At 38.2% G+C, this 19,336-nt stretch overlaps 1 protein-coding gene across 1 annotated transcript in view; it reads right to left on the bottom strand.

Annotated features, from left to right (window-relative positions):
• The window catches only part of LOC308137179 (contactin-associated protein-like 4), a gene marked incomplete at both ends in the record, with an annotated part of 104,882 nt that overhangs the window by 16,864 nt on the left and 68,682 nt on the right, over positions 1-19,336 (bottom strand). The window contains 6 exons of the mRNA XM_080505756.1: positions 5,064-5,282; positions 10,257-10,427; positions 11,086-11,213; positions 13,601-13,763; positions 14,467-14,667; positions 15,048-15,167. Of these exons, the coding sequence (XP_080361882.1) occupies positions 5,064-5,282; positions 10,257-10,427; positions 11,086-11,213; positions 13,601-13,763; positions 14,467-14,667; positions 15,048-15,167 (1,002 nt within the window). The remainder of the gene's footprint in view (positions 1-5,063; positions 5,283-10,256; positions 10,428-11,085; positions 11,214-13,600; positions 13,764-14,466; positions 14,668-15,047; positions 15,168-19,336) is intronic.

Below are 19,336 nucleotides of genomic sequence, written 5' to 3'. Positions count from 1 at the left end.
CTGGAGCCCCGCAGTGAGCTTTCAGTCAAGGCTGCATGAAGGAAGCTGCTGTGTTAACTCCTCTCTGGAGCTCGTAGCGAACATCTCGGTTCGGTAAGTATCCAGAAACACTCAGAAACACATTGACTCCGGTAGTGGTTTTTCTGTGTGGCCCTGCTCAGTGTTTCGCACGGCGATGTTGCTATTAGTGATGCTAGCTAAGGGCTAACATGCTGGCAATGCTAACTCAGTTCCACAGACAAATGTGGTGTTGGCGAAGGTATGGGCTCCACCGAGTGCCCCTTCTAATTGGTTAAGTGCTTGGCTGATGAGCCAGCTGGTATTTGTTGTTCACTCTTTATTTGCCAACAGGTAAAAAGAAAATAATTTTTCTTTTACTAGATAATTAAACATGGAAAATATCATATTCAAGTATGAGTTTGGAACGGTTTGAATTATTCCGCTAGAGCTGCTTGTGATACCAAAGATTTAGTAACATATGTGGGGCTCGAATTCCTATTGCAGCAAGAATAACAAAACTGTGGAGAAAAAAAATTATGTTCTTAGTGATATTATATCTACACAGAGTGAAACTTGAAAAGCAAACCTTTTATTTCTATGGCTATTTCAGAAAATATTTTATGAGATAATTACTGCTCAAAGTAGGACGGAAAACAAGAGGTATGTACAATTGAATTCTGAATGAAAATGCACATTTTTGTTATAATCTATTTTATGTGTCCAGCCAGTAAGTATGATTTAACACTATCTCCTGAAATTGTTAGCTGCCTTCGTTTAGTATACAAATCTATTTCTGGATATCAGATTGTTAGGAGCCACATAAGGGATTTTTCAAATGACAGAAATATTTTATACTTCAGTTGGTGAAAGGGGCTGAAAGAGTGATCTTGCTAGTGTCTCACCAACATCTGGTGATATGAGCAGCCAAATCTGCCCAGGATTGAGTCCATTGCTTTGCAAATGTTATAAAAAATTGACCTTTTAGATGCCACAATGCACCACTCAATGCACTATAACTGCTGGCAACCTTGCATTAGATCCACTTAAATTTCTGGTTCGACATCGGGTTCCATTTTGTGCTGAAGAAAGTGCATACACACAGCAAATGGTCCGGATGGGGTGATGAAACCACCAATCTTTGATTAGAATAGAACCTGCTCTTCCAAGCGAGCCATAACTGCCCCCATCTGTGAAGAGAAATAATAACAAATATACCAACTTTTGTGATAGAGGATAGAGGGGAAAAAACAAGAACACTTGGAGCTGGTTATGCCAATAGGTGTTGTTGTGCAATGCTGCACCTTTATTAGACCATGCTAGAAAATGGTCAATAATTGTTTTACAGACAGGTTACAGGTCAGCCATGCCATACAGTTGACCTGACACTGAATTGAAGATTAAAAGCTTTAAAATGACGACAGTAGAAATGAGTCATTTTAAAGCTAAAATGCAACCCCCCCAAACAAAAGACCAAATTACTTTGCACTTTGTATGAACCAATGACACCACCACCACTGACAGAAAGAAGCAAAATAACTTAACCACCAGGAGCTGTACAGGAGTTCAAAGGAAAATAAAATGCAGTATGACATGGAGTGGAAGCATTTAATAATTTCTGGATTTGCACTTATTGTGAGCAGCAACAATCTCTAAGTGGAAGCTCTTGTTAGGTTATGCAAACCTGCTTTCTTTATGGGCTCTTTCTTTTCATGCTTTCTTGTCACAGCAACTGAGAGGATTGTGTGTCCCAACATTCTGTACAGTCACCATCCACGTCAAAACTACATAAATCTTTCAGCTTGAGTCCTTGTTGAACCAACTCCTTTCTCTTTGTTCTGTGTTGAGACGACTTGCCAACAAATAATTTCTTTGCCGTGGTTTTATTGTGTCCAACAATGATTTTCTTTCTTTTCTGTCATCTCACAGTCATGAATTAATAATGATGGATGTGCCTTCCTCCCTGAGTCAACCCAACAACATATTTCTCTTTCCAAAAGCCAGGACTTATGTGTCAAAGGCGTGAGATAGCATTAAGCACTGGAATGATTTTGGCTGCTCTCTATATTTGTGTTTCCACCTTCAGGTTTCTGAGTGTTGTTTTCTGTAAATAGATTAAAGTGCCCATTTGATGTACTTTAATCTGTTGGCTTTAAAAGCATTTCAATATTCAGACATTTTAATATACAGCCTTGACATACATAAAACTGATGAACAAGAGCAATGGATGGATGATCTGCTAGTGAAATGAAAATATGTCTTTATTGCCAGTTTTCCTCTTTACCTGGCTGTATATTCATCTCACTTGTCAGCGTTTCTTTTTTTTAATAAATTGTTGACCTTGTGTTCTTACCTTGTGCTCTCCCGTGATTTCTGTGTGGATGGTATAAGCAAGGCTCTTATGTACTTACTGTATTGTGTCCAGCACATTTCTATTATCAGTAAACGTGGCCTAATAGAAAATAATCTATTCAGTTTCTGTACCATCTCATGTACCGATAATTAGAAATCATAAACACTGTGTAACACATGCATTCTTAGAACATACTATATTTCATATCTATAAAAAAATGGAGGGAGCACTTCCATACTCAGAGCTGATAAATAAATAAAGTAAAATCCCAGAATCCACTTTCAAAACATAAAGTCTCTGAACCTTTGAGAGACAAAGGTGAAGTATTTCTAAACTACTTTCATGATACTGTCCTCTTCAGAGCTTGATTTAGTCCTATTTCAACTGTCACTTCCCTCAGCCAGTCGTGACAGAATAGTGGGGGAAGTGTGTTTTATTTGCTTAAGTCTTCATTTTAAGCTTCTTCTGTCTCATTAAGAAAAAAACTAAGAAAAAAAATGATTCTCGGTTAGACTATATCAGCAACTTTTTGTCTATCCATAACAATTACAAAGAGATGGCTCCTGTCTACACACCCTTATACTGTTAGATTGTGATGGATTCACAGTTTTCATGGCGGTTTGATAATGCGTTAAATAATACGGCTGTGGCGCAGATGAAAAGTGTTTGTTTGGCAAATGTTACTTTTCTTGTTTGCTATACACTGACTCAGGAATAGATGTGACTTCAAAAGCACACACGAACGTATGCAAGGACATTTTTGTTACAGATCACAATTCACTGTGATATAGATGTTTTTGCTGTATGTCGAGTTGTGATTTCACAGAGAGCATGCTGTTGACATTATGGATTAACAATATGTCTGCAGAAAGGCAACAGAGGCAGCCAAACAGTGGTGTTCTGCTGTAAATCAAGCCTTTGTCAAGCTCTAAGACTTTATATAAAAGCTAATTCAAACGTGTTTGCTGTGAACACTAACCAGAAAATTCTTATTCACAATCTCTTCTATTTAGCTGTTCAGGGAAGGTTAAATTCTTACAGCTGTCATAGGACCGAGTGAAACAATCGAACATTCATCTTTTTTCTGTCCAGCTTCACATAGAACTCATCATAGCCCTACAGTATCTGCTAGTTTCACTCACTACAGTACAATATACTCATCTTTGGCCATTTGACCCTGAAATGTCTGCTTTTTTTGTCACTTATAGCTAAATGAAATTTAAACCCTCATATAGATTATATTTCCACAAACATGGATGCTGTGGTTTATTTTTAGTAACAAAAAAACAACAAATGTGTTCTCATCAGTAGAAGAAGTCCCAAGGTTGTGAAGTTGTAAAATTATAGACAGACAACAAAACAGCAGAGCAGCTGGTTTTGGGATCCTTTGTGATTTGTTCACTTTAAAATATTTTTCTTATCCTTTGACTTTAAATGGTATAAAAGTCAGTCGAGTCATCTTTTAAAATATTCAGGTGAGCTTCAACTACTTATCATAATTGGGAGTTAAACACCATCTGGTACAAGGTGAACCATGCTGCAAGTTTTAATAGGTATTTCATGTTATTTTCTGAACAACATCTAACAGCAGAAGGTGCATGGTTGTCCTCAATTCAAAATGTCAAAGGTGTAAAACTGCTGAGAGGTCAAATGTTGTAATGGCCCTGTTAAGTTCGTAACAGACACACACACACACACACACACACACACACACACACACACACACACACACACACACACACACACACACACACACACACACACACACACACACACACACACACACACACACACACACACACAAGCCTCACCCTATCGACACACTCCACTTCACTGTTATCTATCAAAGGTAATTACTGTTCATTGTAGAAAAACCCAAGGCTCTGCATTTACTTCAAACAGTACAGCAGACATTTCTCTCAATACAGCCCAATCAGCAGCCCGTGCGAACATTACTTGCTACTTTTGGAGCACTTCAGGGTTATAGAGAACTCTGAGCACAAGTGTTGCTGTTATCAGGCAGCGTATGCAGCTGTGCATTGTTCTTCAAGAACTCCATGGCAACGTGTGCAGAAGTTGTTAAAAAAGTTTTGGATTTTCAATTCAAATCTAATTCTAATCTTGCCGATACATATACATGTTGCTCGTCAGTGTGTGACTGCTGTGGAGAGCAAGAGGGGCTGAGCACTAGGAACAATGATACCAATTAGCAGCTAATCAGGGTAATACTCAAGCATAATAGGTCTGATGAGAAAGTTCATAATCTATATGCTTTTCTTTCCCCTTGTCCTTTCCGGCAGCTTAGGCAATCAATATGACGTGATTGAGAGCCTTTCAGTGTCAGAACAGTTTTTGCTCCTGCAACAAGAAGAGATTTAGAATCTCCTGTTGCTTTATTGGAAGTTAGCATGGCTGCCAGACACGACCGGGGTGGGAACGGTCAAAGTGACAGAAAGAAGAGAGAGAGGAGAGTAGGGTGTGGTGGGGGGGCAACAGAAGATACCCTTGTTGATGATATAATGACATATACTACTTACACTTACCACACTGATCCAAACACGTTACAACCTAAATTCATAATCTAAGTAACCTTATACCAATCACATTCTAAGTCAATATAACACAAACGTAGGCTCTTATAAATCGTGTCAAAGAATTTGTAGACAATAAAGACAAGCACATAAAAACACAAATATGGCCTCTTGCTCCTCACCTATGAATAACTGGCTATTGAGCTGCAGATGAACAAGTCCGTCGATGGGGGCCTCCTGAGTGGCGGCGGGGAAATCGTCAACGCGGAGCAGCGCTTCCTTCACATTTCGCTCCGCTCGCACGCTGTGCCACCGGTCATCGTTCAGAGGAGCGCTGGTCTGAACTCGCACCTCCAGTGGGCCGTTACCCACGTCGAAGGAGAACACAACTTGTGAGGAAGCTGAGCAGACAAGTCACCAAATAGGAGAAAACACAAACAGGAAATTATGGCTTGAAGCCCACTTAGTGACCACACACCACCTCTGATGACCATCGCTGTACTAACGCTGACTTTCAGCTTGTGGATTGAATGATTGCTGTAATGCTCCTTGAATCTTTTAATTCTGTGATTGAATGGTGTATTTCAGTTCTGGGAATCATTGTTATGACAAATATACACTGTAGATTATTTATGTCTTTGCTTTCTGGGAGCTTGTGGATTGTCTGGAAACAATAAATGGTCTTATGAGTTGTGGCTTTAAGAAGAATGCATGCCAAATCCTGTCAGCAAAGAGAAGGTAGGAATAAAATGGCAAAGATTTACGATCAGTACCAAAACAAATTAAAAAAAATTAATATTTCTGTTTGGAAAGTTAAACCTAAAGTCAATGGAAAAATATAGTGCAAGTTGAATATGACTAAGGTTTTCATTTACTATAAATGTCAACTAAACTTAACAGGATACATATATTTGCAAGAAATGTTATTTTTATTTTTATTTGATACCATATTCAACCAGTGAAACTGCTGGTGCCAACTTATTTTGCCTTTATTTACCTCAACTGACTTGTCCAAATGAACAGAGACAGGAAACACAGTTGAAATTATATGGCCAATGGTGCATATATTGGGTAAGAGCAATATCTTATATTATCCCAGTGTCAGTCGGCCATGCATGGCCAATAAATTCAAAATGACTTTGAAATAGTCACCTCATGCTTGTGGTCATGAAAGACTGGAAATGAACGGGAAACTTCAAGAGATCCTGTGTTATATTCTTCACAGGCTTTATTGCTTTTGTGCTATTCATTGATATTCCTATTAATAAACTCCCCTGCACGCCTTCAGTGGCTTTCTCTGGCATTTCTGATTTTTCACAGTTTTATATATTTTGTCAAATCTACTTTAACATTGTGTAGAATAAATATGTATGTGCCATATTATTTACAAATACAAACACGTAGTATGCATAATCATTGTAAGATATGAAGACTTTGGTTGAGTATTTATAATTATACGAGGATTTTACTTTTGTATTTGTCTTCAATATTTCAATCAAATATTAGCATAGGCAAAAGAACAGACACGATAGGAGAAAAATAATTATACACAACTTGATAGAAAGGACAGGAGAGACAGACTTAACCATAGGAGATGAGGCTGAACTGCAGGTAAAGTGTTTTAACTCACTGGGCTATAAATCAGATGTCTCTACTGATGCAGCTCCAGAGCAGCCAAACATTTAAGCACATCTGCTTAGAAAGAAATATGTTGAAAATAGGCTTGAAGAACATACTGTAGGGGTAATTTCCAAGAGCTGCTTTTAACATTTATATATAAAATACATTTCAGAGCCTGAAACTTTATTGATTTTACTTCAGCAGCAGTTGAATCAGTGTTTATAAGGTACATGAATGACATGATGGGAAGAATATGAGCCAGTTCTCCTCTTAATGTGAATTACCAGATGTTTGTGTGTTTTGTAATTTGAGTACATGACATACTTAGAGTACTGTAAGTATGACCACGGGCATCCAACTCATAAGAAGGCTAACCCTCTCGATCTGGCAGGATGGAATCTGCTTTGTTTGATGCTTTGACACCACACATTGGTTATATAATGGCTTGTATTGACGCTGCAACCCTCCTTACCTCCTACCAGTTTGATTTGTGGCATGATATATGAGTGAGTAATGGGGGTGTTTTTTTTCTTTATATCATTCTCAAAATTATAAAACGCCTATTGTCTTCATGAGTCCTCTGTTTCTGTCTGTCCGTCCATTTGTCCGTCTGTCTTCACAAAGCCTAATACTGTAAGACTTGATAAGAACTGAATGTCATCGGATGGAATTAAAACCAAACAGGTGCCCTTTCTTGTTACCACAGGCACTGTAAGTACTCACTTATAATAATAACAGTCATTAATCTTCACAGCATTTACGCAACACTAATAGGCTCCACACTTAACCTATAATAGTGGAGGTGAGCTGAAGGCCACATGGTGACCATTCATCCATCACAGTAATGCAAATGTGCCGAGGCTCAACATTAAGATGAGGTACAAACAGTTTGTTGACATCTGTGTCAGAACAAAACATAATTCGTCACAAATTATGACGAGGGAGAATAAGCTGTGTTGCTGTGAGGACTGATTTAATCTCTCTCAAAAATACTTGAAAAGGTAGTCCACTGTCAACTGATGGCCTTCCTGGAGGAGCAGAATATCTTTGAGGTTTTCTAATGTGGTTTTAATCTCTCCATTGTACCGAATCAGCACTTTTAATAGTGTTTAATGATGTCCTTTTAGCTACTGTGACAATTCTGTTGTTCTTTTGCTTTCAGTTTTAACCTTTGTTTTTGACACAGTGGATCATAATATTTTCATGAACAGGTCCATAACACTGAAGTGGTTTAGGTCCTCGGTCCCTTGGTCCTAATTGGTAGACCAAATCTTCTGTGTCAACCTTGGTGACTACGTATCCTCCTGTATGTCCTTCTAGTGCGGGGTGCCACAAGACTCAGTGTTAGGCCCTCTTTTCTTCACGTTGTACCTGCTCCCTCTTGGCTCCATTCTCCATAGACATATCATTTCATTCAATATAACAAGTGTCTTGTTGAACTAAAGGCGTGGAGGGCACTGACCTTTTTAAACTTCAATAAAAATAAGACCAAAGTGATGGTTTGAGGTGACACTACTGGGACCCACCCTATAGATCTGGGTTACTTGGCTCACTTTTCAAAGCCAGTCATCCCAAATGTTGGTGTTGGAATGGATCTGGACCAAAAGCTTGTCACCCATACCAGGGTATTTGTAAAGTCCAATTATTTCTAGCTGAAGCAGCTGGACAAAATAAAGCTTCTGCTCTCAAGGCAACACCTTTAAATGGCAGTCCGTGCTCCCATGGCATCCACCAGTCAGATGGACTATTGCAATGACTTCGAGGTGGGGGGTAGTATGGCTTCCATTGGTCGCCTCCAGATTGTACAGAATGCTGCTGCTCTCATCTTTCCCAGTTTTAGTGTCATTTATTTAATTTGTACATTTTTACTACTTATCCTACATGTTGCAAAAGGAATGAAGTCCTCATCACCAGAGTCATGGTGATGAGGACACAACCTGCAACCTGCACACAACCTGTTGCCTTTATTTGGAACATAACTAATCTTTTTTTTGTTATTCACGTAGTTCCTGCTGCAACTTTGAATCCATCCTCCAACTTTTGGGACTTCTTTCTTGTTCATCTTTGCCAACATCTCATTTATGATCTTTATCTCTTCCTCTGATCATGTTTTTGTCTTTATATATCCTAAAAAGAGAAAATATCCCTCTCATCATACCAAACACTTAAATAGCTGTTTTGATGAATGGGACTGTGCAAGATGTGGCGTGTTTGATCAGTCAGTGCTGATCATGGTCACACAATTCTCCTGAAATACTGTAAAGTACAAACACAGGTTTTGTTCATCACTTTGTCAAAACATTCGCAGCCCGAGGGAAGATTGTTCTGATGGAAATATCCTCTAACTAGCTTCTTACTCAACAATATCAGCCTCTCCGAAGTGTGGCTGCAAATCCCTGCCAAAATGTAAAAATGCAAATGAGAGCCAAATACGGAACTCAATCAGTCGCACCCATAATACCTTTGTGAGAGCGTTCACAGTATTACCACCCAGAATTTCTCTGTTCAAGCAGTGTTGTATTCTGTGAGGGGAAAATCCGCTGAATATGTGCAGAACGTGCAGAAGCACACTCCAGTTATCACTGCTCAGCAACATACAAACATATTTAAGGAGCAGTAGGATAGTACAAAAGTGTTGAATACCACCCATCCTCCTTCAGTTATTAAAAAAATGCTATGCAAAAATAAAGTAAAGGTTTTTAATACAATATATAACTCTATGTACCCTGTATGCAGAACATTTTATTTTCACATTAACACCCCAAAGAGAGCGTAGATGAAAAATAGCTTATTATAATTTATTTATGAAAATCTAATCAAATAATATCCACAAACATCCACAAATGCCGACTCCTATCACAACTAGAGATCAATAAAATGCTGCAGCAGGGGAGAGCCAGCATGCCTAGTCAATTACCCACATATTGTTTAAAATTTGGTTCCAAGCCAAAGGTGGTTGAGAACAACAGGGTCATGATCCTGAGGAACGTTTGCCTCCAGACGGACAAACAGCTGCTGGCGAACCAACTGGACATCGTGGTGGTTGACAGACGAGGGTAATGATAGATGTGTCAGTACCAGCTGACAGCAACATCCCAGCAACAATAACTGAAGCTTCAGTCCAGAAGAGGTCAGTCGTTGGGAGCAGCTCAGACACTTCCTAGAACCCTCAAAATCTCACACCTCCAGTAGAGGATATACACAAAGGCAACAGCCAATCACAACTGATGGGACTTTAACTAATTATATGTGAAGATGCAGTGATGCCTGCCTCTACCATCTCACTGCCAAAAAGGAAAAACTACTCACGAACAAACAGGTGAAGGTTTCATGTGAAGGACAGTGGTGACAAAAGGTATGTGCTCCTTCAGCAGATTTTCTTCTTGCGGGACACAATATTGATCGTGCGAGGAGAGAAATTCTGTCTGTGAGAGCTATACAAACTCTTGCAGAAATAATATGCCTGTGCAGTTGGTTGAGTTGCACTCAAAGCTCTGTCATATTTGAGGGGCTCATTTTCACCACAGTAAGGCCTCAAAGTTTAACTTGTATAAGTTGCAAACTGTTCCAATTGCTGTTGGAAGCTTTAACCACTCAAACTGAGCAGATAAAAATGTCCTGCATTAATCAGCTTGGACCTTTTTAATAAGGTCCAACAGTTCATTCATGACTCTTAATGTTGCATTTTCACTTCACAGGTAACACACACACGTTTTTATAATCATGACAAAAAACATTCCTCATTTCTCACTTACAGCTGAGCTCAATCCGGATGAAGTCCTTCATTCCCAGATTTTCCAAGAAGACCCCAGAGAAGGATGTTGTTTTAAATAGGAAGGAGATGTCTGCATTCAACTCTCCATGAAATGTGGGGAAGTGAAGGTAGGATGTTTCTTTGTCAAAAAAAGCAGCGTTCCAGAAGTTTTCTGCAAGACAAACAACTCATTAAGTCACTCGAATTTCATCACATCTTTTTTTTTTTTTTTTATAAAACAAAACGGAGCAAAACTTTTATCCAGAAATGCGATATGTCACTCTGGAACAAAGCTTATTAAAAGAAACCTCATTAAGTTTGGCTGTGAAATGAAAATTGTGTCGTAAACAAATGAACCAACTGTTCGGCTAATTAGGTAGGAACAAAAGCATAACTTCAGTTATAGTATCTCATTAATGCTGATTTATCTTACAAGGCATTTATACAATTTGTTAAACTGAATGCAGGAATTAAAAGGGATTAAAATAAGGTTGAATATATTACTTTCACCAATTTATTAAATATATTTTCATTAGCAGCTGTGATTAAAGAGGATACAGGGAGTCATATTTCAACAAGTGGCCGGGCAATCAGTATGTGTAATATAGTCAAACCTTTATTTCCCATTAATAAGATGAATGGCAGACAGAAGGCTGTACAGAGATCCTTATAATTCAGGTCAATGCTCAGCTGGATAATAACCTGTTGCTTCAATAAAGTGTAATTAAAACAAGCCTAATGTGCTGTATATCGAATACAGATGCAGAAATAACTGCAGTGAACATGAAACCACAGCACCGTCAAACAAAAGTCCAGCGAAAAACACTTACTGTCTCCATGGCAACGGAGTGGCCCCACCCTGAAGGCTGCTTGTGACCCGGGTCGCTGGATATCACCGAGTACCAGAGATCTGACTGGAAGGGTGTCCTTATGGGTGAGCAGGCCGGAATCGTCAGTCCTGAGGTGGAAGAGAAGGACGGGGACAAAAAAAGAGAAGAGAACAGAAAAGGAATAACGATAGACAGTGAGGGAAAACAAAGGGAGAGAAAAAGATTGTTCCATTGATCATGGAACAATGGTGTTGGAATAATGGAAGTAAGGAGAAAAATATAAAGCAACATGTTTTCAGGAATCAATTTAGGACTTTAGTCATTAATTTATGACGTTTAGTTATAATGAAAAAAAAATCCTAATCAAGAAAATGGATGGAGACACTACGCAACACTGCAAAAGTCAAAATTAAGATATATTGTTAAACATATTCAACAAATTGTTTAACATTTAATGGCTTGTACACAAAGCTTGAGTAATAAGTAAAATAAATGCTGCTATTGTATCAGCTGGACAAAACAGTCTACTGAATATAAAATATGATATTGAACACTTAAGTAAAAAAAATGCATCAACAAAAGAGCGATGTAACTTGTGATCAGTCAGAAAAACAAGCTGTTATTTTCTAATGTCTATATTTCTCTGATTACACTTTCAAGAATAATAATAGCTGCTGTTGGTTCTGAATGTAATAACAGGTTATTATGCGCCACGACACTAGAACAATTTCGGGTCATCCAGGATATGGGTAGTTTTATTTTTTTTATAAGTCAACAAATTATTTATTCCTCAAAAAAATCTTGAGAATTGCTGAAAATGGGAATCAGTCTTCATTGTAGGACTATTTCAGATCAATTTGATATTAGATCAACTGCAGATAAATTATTAATCTAAATCAAGTTAAAATCATTACTTGAGGATTTGTCTTCACTAGAGAATATCCCCTGAATCCTTATCCCACTCCTCCTGACTATACTGAAGGTATGTCTATGATGTCTATGATGTTTACCAGCATTCAAACCAAACTGTTTGACATTATGACGAAGAGACATTACACTCTTCCACCAGGTCTCAACTATGTACATGCATGACGCATTTTATTTGATGGACACTGAAAGTTGAGGTTTTACTCATGGTGAAGGACATTTTAGCCGACCTGACATATCTGAGCAACGGTAATGCACAAATGTGTGTTTACGCACTGATCTGTATTTTCAACATACTGTTTTAGTTCTGAATCCAGAAGTCTTCTTCTGCTGGTTCTAATTTTGAAAATAAATTGAGGACTTTTCCTGCAGCCAGCAACTGAGCCTGATGGCATGCTGATAGTTGGCAAAAGTCTAAGAACAAGAGGGAGACTCATACATATTTATAGATAAGAAAATAAGACTCCTGGCTATGCTGTCAATGGCACGATTAGTTGGAATAAAGGAAAGTGGTAGGAGTGGTCGGTGTATTGGGAAAGTGACCTAAATACTGATTTCCTTCATGCATGGATTAACGAGATAGGGATAAAACATAAAGAAGGATGTTGTCACCATGTTGGGACTTGTCCTAAATCTCATTGCTCCTTCCAGTGCAGTATGACGGAGTACGGTAAACAACTCTGTCATCAAATCACTGAGAGAAGCAACAGATGTCTTACAGAACCTATCACACAAAGACTCAGATTTTTTTTCTCTTTCACAATGGAAAACAGAAAAAAAAACATTAGCATTTGACTTTATTGCACGTTGAACTCAAAACCGATTCGCTGAAGATGATCATTCTTCATCTTTTTTTTTTTTAATCTTAAATATGGCAATCCATCAAATACTTGTAATATTTCTGTTCAGACCAAAGTGGAAGAGGAGCCAACCATCCAGTGTTGCATTCTGTAAAGTCGTATTGATAGCCTCCAACAATCACTATTCATTTAGCAGATTATCTGAAATCAAAATTGATGTCCATTTTGCAAGTGCATACATCCCATGCAATGACCTTTGTGACAATAACAACCTTATTAAGCGTCACGAGGCAGATTCTGAGTTTCATGCAACATAAATGCCAACAGATGCTTTACAAAGACAATTAAAAAATTGTGTTTCTCTGCCTCAAGATCCATCTTCGTCAAATCAAAGGGTGTTGAATGACTCATGTGATATTCCATTATAAATGCCTCCCTGTACAAACGCCAGTGCAAATCAATTATAGATACATTTTAAAAAGTCATATTTACTGATTTTTGATATGCATCTTGTTCACCTCAATGCTTCAGTCATAAGCTCAACAGAGAATTTAAAAATGTTTCAACGCTGGTTATAATGTCAACACAATGCAGAAATTACTTTTTTCATATATATGGGAACTGCATACTGCTGAACATTAAAAAAATATATATCAAAAACCTCTAGCCTTTGATTGGAACTCAAAAAAGTGTTTGAATAACAATAAATTAATTACCATTCCTACTTGATCTTCTAATACCTTCAGAACACTGTTTATCGAACAAATACCGTGGCATATGAACAGTACCATTGATCGTAGTCGGCGTCGCAGTTGCAGTAGTGACTTGGATCCAGACAGTTGTCGTGGAGACCACAGGAACACCGTCGACTGCCTGGCAGAGCTCCACCCCAGTATGTCTGAACCTGACCTCCACCCGGGCCTCCAACCCACCAGCTAAATGGAGCGCCCTCTGAAAACATGCAGAAACATGGTCAATCATTTCCTGCTGACTGGGATGTGCTTTCCTCTGAAACAAATCGGATTTTCAAAATTGGTTTTGAAAATTAGGTATGACAAAGTTTAACATGAATATACAATTACTGAAAGAAATGTGTCATCTTTATTTCCTAAAAATGGGGCCGCTAACCTCTTCTAACTTCTCTTCCTTTTCTGCTTGTGTCTGTCAACCATCAACAACTTCAGCACAATTGCAGCTGCACTTCGTCAAAATATTATTTCTGTTTGCGTGAAAAATCCACACAGGCAACAAGAGATTACTCTCCTCGGATCACAAATATTAAAATAAATTGACAGTTTTCTTGTTTACCAGATAGACTTTGTTTTCTCGGAAAACTCCAGTTTTCTGAAAATAGTCTTTTGTGTACCCTTTTTATCTAATTTTGTACAAATTAATCCAAAATATAAAAGAAAACAGGACACAGAATCAAACAATATGAACAATTGAAATATAAACTATATTTTAATTACTGTAATCTCTATGAGAGATTTATTGGATGAAAAAGTATCTCTCTCTCTCTCGCTCTCTCTGTCTCTCTCTGTCTCGCTCTCTCTCTCTTACACACAATCACAATCAGTTTCTTGTACTTGCAATTCAACTCAAATGCTTCACTTTCATCCAAACTGTAACTCAGATCAGAGCAGTCTATTTTTACCGTGTGTGTTGAATAACCGGGACTTCCTGCAGTGGACTGAAAGCTCCTGCTCACAGTGCTCGGACTGACTGATGGTGGCTGCCAACAGCTGCTCTTCGGAGGAGTAGTCAAAGTGAGCGACATGTTGGTTTATCTCAGGTGAAGACTGGACAGTGGTCAACTCAGTGTTGTTGTGCTGGATCACCATCCATGTGCTGCCCTCTACAGCCAGAGAAAAGGATTCGGGGAATATAGAATGATCTTTTAAACTGTAACATGCAACAATCAGCTTGTAGCACCATGACCACGTCAATACAGGCCTAAAGCATCGTGCATTCTGACACCTTGATAGTTTACAAGATGCTCTGAAGCAGTCAATGACTGGCCCTTGACAAACTCCCAAATACTGTTCAAAAACTCTTGTTCATTTCATTGCTTTCCATTCAAATACTTTGAGGAGAAAATGTCCACCCACACAATGACGAGCCATAACAAAGAAATAGTTATTCACTTCACGTTTTAGTGGTCATAATGTTAAGGCAGACCTTCGTCTGGCTAATCAGTGATACAATACAAAATGTGAGTGTCAGTGTGCACCTCACCTGTCATGTTACAATAAATAAGTTGAGGTTTAATTGGTCCACTTCCATCCACGTCAATATAAAAGTTTCCTGATGTGTTGCCTTTGTGTTTGTAGGCCTCACAGGACTTCTCATACATTGCTGGGAAAAAAAGCACAATAAACAATCAATCAATCAATCAATCAATCAATCAATCAACCCAAAGTGCTTTGTATACTGATGAAAGAGCTGTCATCATCTTCACTTCCCAATGCAATAAAAAAAGTCAATAGGAATAAATACGCCCAATAATAAAGGTAAAAATGTAGGTAGTTATACCAGAATTATGTTTATATAAAGTTGCCAATATAAGAAAATAAAAAACCCGAAAGCAACTCACCATTTTCAAACGTTTACTAATCAATCATGCTGTGTAAAAGTACTTCTTCTGTGCAACCAAATAGGTGGGAAGAAATCACATCAAGCAGTCTCGTTATATCATCTATGCTTTGGAGCAGCAAAGGAAGGTTTCCACGCAGCGCAAAAGCTTTTTTTCATCTCAACTTTTTTCTTGATGCAGTTCAAGTACAGGATGACCCACATAAAATGAAAACAACAAAAAGGTGTACAGTATGTGTGGTTGTGAATGTGAACTTACTTATCAGACCACCAGAGCATAGATATATTCATATAAAGCTTGGCAGAATCATCATAGCCACCATCTTTTTAATTTCTAATTTGACGCACCTAAAATACTGTAGGCAGTCTCGAAGTTTAAATCCATTTATGTGGAAAGAACAGTCTGCCTGAGGATTCACTCTTTTTCTGATATGCTTTCAACCTCCGTCTTACTCTTATCCTGACTGCCTCTTTATCTTTCCCTTTCTTTCTGGCACGAGTCCTTGCTTCTTGATTTCAACCTTCTACACTTCATGGTTTGTAATTTCGTCTGATAACGTATTGAAAATAGATTGATAAATTATCTAAAAAAAGCGAGAGGTATGTTAATGTAACCTTAAATGTAGTCACCTGTACAACACAATCTGTAATTTATTGGTAATGTTTTAGAGTTTGCATGGTCTTCCTGGAAAAGCACTGTTTTTTTTGTTTTTTTGTTTTTTCTGGCTACAAATAGAAATAAGTAGAAATATGTTCACCGTGTCTGTACTGAGAGCAGGATGCATGCTCTTTGAAGTGAGAAGTAGGAGAAAATTGCAGCTTTCATCTGCAGCAGGATGCCTTCCCTTTGTTCTTTCCTCAGCTTTCCCTCAGTGGATAAAGTGACACTTCATTTCTGCTTTGTTAAAGTGCAGCCTGTCAAATTTGGTGAAAACTAATCTGCAAGTCTTCCCAGGGTTGCTGGTAATGTGTAACTTAAAACATCACAAGTTTTGAAGCTCATTCTGTGTGCAAAACAGTCTTTTTGTAAACTAAAAGATTATTTAGATTCTGATCCACCAAACACATTTGGAGGAGAATGCATGTTAACGATTAATTTGTGCTTTGTCTGCTTGATAAATCACGCACTAAATACATTGCAGGTCAGGGGCAACCCGCGGCTCTTTGGTCCCTCCACTGCGGCTCTTTGAGCCTCGGTCCCACTGCAGTTCATCCCGGAGGGACGTAAGGAGGCAAAGCCACCCAGAGCGCAGTCCTGCTACAAAGAGTGGTAAAATGTAGGCGGGTCGTGAACGACGCAGCGATGTAACGTCATTACGCAACAATGAAGAACGTAGAATTGCGGCTCAACTGGTATCTGAAGCTGGGAGCTTCCTGTACCTTTCACAGGAAAACTGCTGCGGTGCGGAGCGCCGATAATCCCGGGAGGTTCATTGCGGACTTGTTGAGTGACGGCAAATAATAGTGAATTTTCACAACAACTACAGGACATTGAAAGCCACACCACTCACACTCATGGTTCTAAAAATCCCAGATCTCCCACACATATCTTCCATTTTAATGTGTAGCGATAAAGGAGCTGATAGCTGCAATACATTATGGGAGTTTCTGTTTGTCGTGTTTTAAATGTAATTATTGGGGGTTATATTAGATTTGTAGTGTTGGTAATAATTGTGTTGCGTTGTGTTTTTGTTCCTTAGTTCATGTAGTTACATTTATTAGTTGTAAGTTGTCAACCAGCAGTGAAGAAGGTTTTGTGTGTAGTGTCCTCCTGGCATGGTCTTCCTGTGGGACTGTCAAAATTAAATGTCTGCGGCCCTTTGGGTGTTGTGTTCAGTGGGAAATGGGACCAAATGGCTCTTTGGGCATTAAAGGTTGCCGAACCCTGTTGTAGGTAATAGGTGAATCATGCTAAAAATAAACCTGTTACATCACATTTTTATCCATATCCTCAACAAAGCCATATCTTGAAAGTATCTGCTTTCATTCTAATAAAATATGGATTTTTCTAACAACTCCTATATGTTTGATGAGACTTCTTTACGTAATATCGTCTGTCCCATCAGAGTATAGACTGCATGATATATATATATACACACACACACACACACACACACACACACACACACACACACACACACACACACACACACACACACACACACACACACACACACACACACACACACACACACACACACACACACACACACACATACATACATATAAGGAATGGAACATCTGCAGAATACACAAAGTAAACAATAAGGCCTTTTAAGACTTTCCATTTAAATGGAAGTCCAATTTACTCAGCATAATGAAGTACCACCAATCTGTTTGGTCTATTCCCGATTGAACGCAGCTAATTAAAGTTTTGAAACAATGGCAGAAAAAAAAAACCGAGGGAAATTAACTGTTGGGGGACACATAGCCTCTGTGTTATTAAAGGAAGTAAGATGAAAACAGGTCTGGAATATCAACCTTAAGTCCTTCAAGGAAATACCTTGCTCGGCTCACTTTTTGAGTATAAATGCAACTACATTTGAAATGAAGACACTACATGTTGATATCTACTGTGTCATGGAGTAAAGATTTTGTATCAAAGTTGCACTAATTTAAAATAAAAAAGATGAATGTAATTGATTTAAAGCCACTTACTGAAGAATTTCAAATTAAAATGTTTAGCTTGTCTTTTTTATTTGTGTTCATTTCATGCACAATAAACACTGAAACACAATCATTAATTTAAGCTTTTTTTCTTCATTTTATTTACTGAAATTCCACTGGTTGTACAGTTTTACCAGTCAATTGTAATGGTCTGTGGTAATATATTTATTTTTTTAAGGTAAAAACACAATAACAAACAAGCAAAAAAAGAAAACAAGCATAACAAGACAAGGTTAGTTACAAAAAAAGTTAAAAAAAAGATGGGAAAAAAACATTGAAGAGTTAATAAATAAGTGGAAAAAACCCCAAAACAAAACAAAAACATCCATATCCTTCAGACAAACATCACACAGACACTCATACATACGGGGGAGGGGGTTGGGGGTCTAATTAATCACCGTCAGCTCAGTTCGTTGTCAGATTCTCTAACAAAGCTGAATGAGTTGATGTAATCAATAAAATGTTACCAAATTTTGTTGAAAGTTATAAAGGAACCCTAAAGGGAGAATTGGATCTGCTCAAGCTTGATGCAATTGAAGATTTCAAGTAACCATCCATTATGTGTAGGAAGGAGCGGATGTATCATGAAGATGAGCCTTTTGGCGAGTAAAGTCCTGAAGGTTAGGACTTGTTTCGAGGCAATAGTCATGTTACTGTATGGCGGGACTCTGAGAAGGGCGGTGAGTGGGTCAGGATCGATCGTTGATGCAATAATACACAGTAATATAGATAAATATGACAATCATTTAGATTTTGATTGTGGCTCTTTAGCAGCCAGTTAGTGAGGCTTCAAAGCAGTAAATATGTACGTAATGCTCAAGATCATCGGTTTTACCATCTTCCAGTAAATTGACTTAGGCTTTACAGGACAGCAAACAATTTTAGCAAGAAAGACACAAAAGCACTTACCACTGCCTTGCATCAAGTAAGAAACCACTCATGGAACTGTTGAAATCAACTTATCAATATTTCATTGGGACCACGAATGATAACCATGGAGATCTCCTTCTAGAGCTAAATGTACGTCAAATGTGGATTTCATCATGGCATCTTTTATTGACATGTTTGCTTTAACTTTTATTTCAGTGGCAAAAACTTTCCTCCAACATTACTGACGAAACCAAATAAAGAAAAATATTGTGATGCTTCATGTTCATGTCCAGACGCCACACATTTTTGGAATGTTCAACCCGATATACTAAGATAGACAATAAAACTCTTAAAATGAGGATTTTTCTGTTTGTGATCTTTTTGTGGGTGTTCAA

This window comes from Blennius ocellaris (genome assembly GCF_963422515.1).
Source record: "Blennius ocellaris genome assembly, chromosome: 12".
Taxonomy (NCBI): domain Eukaryota; kingdom Metazoa; phylum Chordata; class Actinopteri; order Blenniiformes; family Blenniidae; genus Blennius; species Blennius ocellaris.
This window is presented reverse-complemented; position numbering and strand designations above follow the sequence as displayed.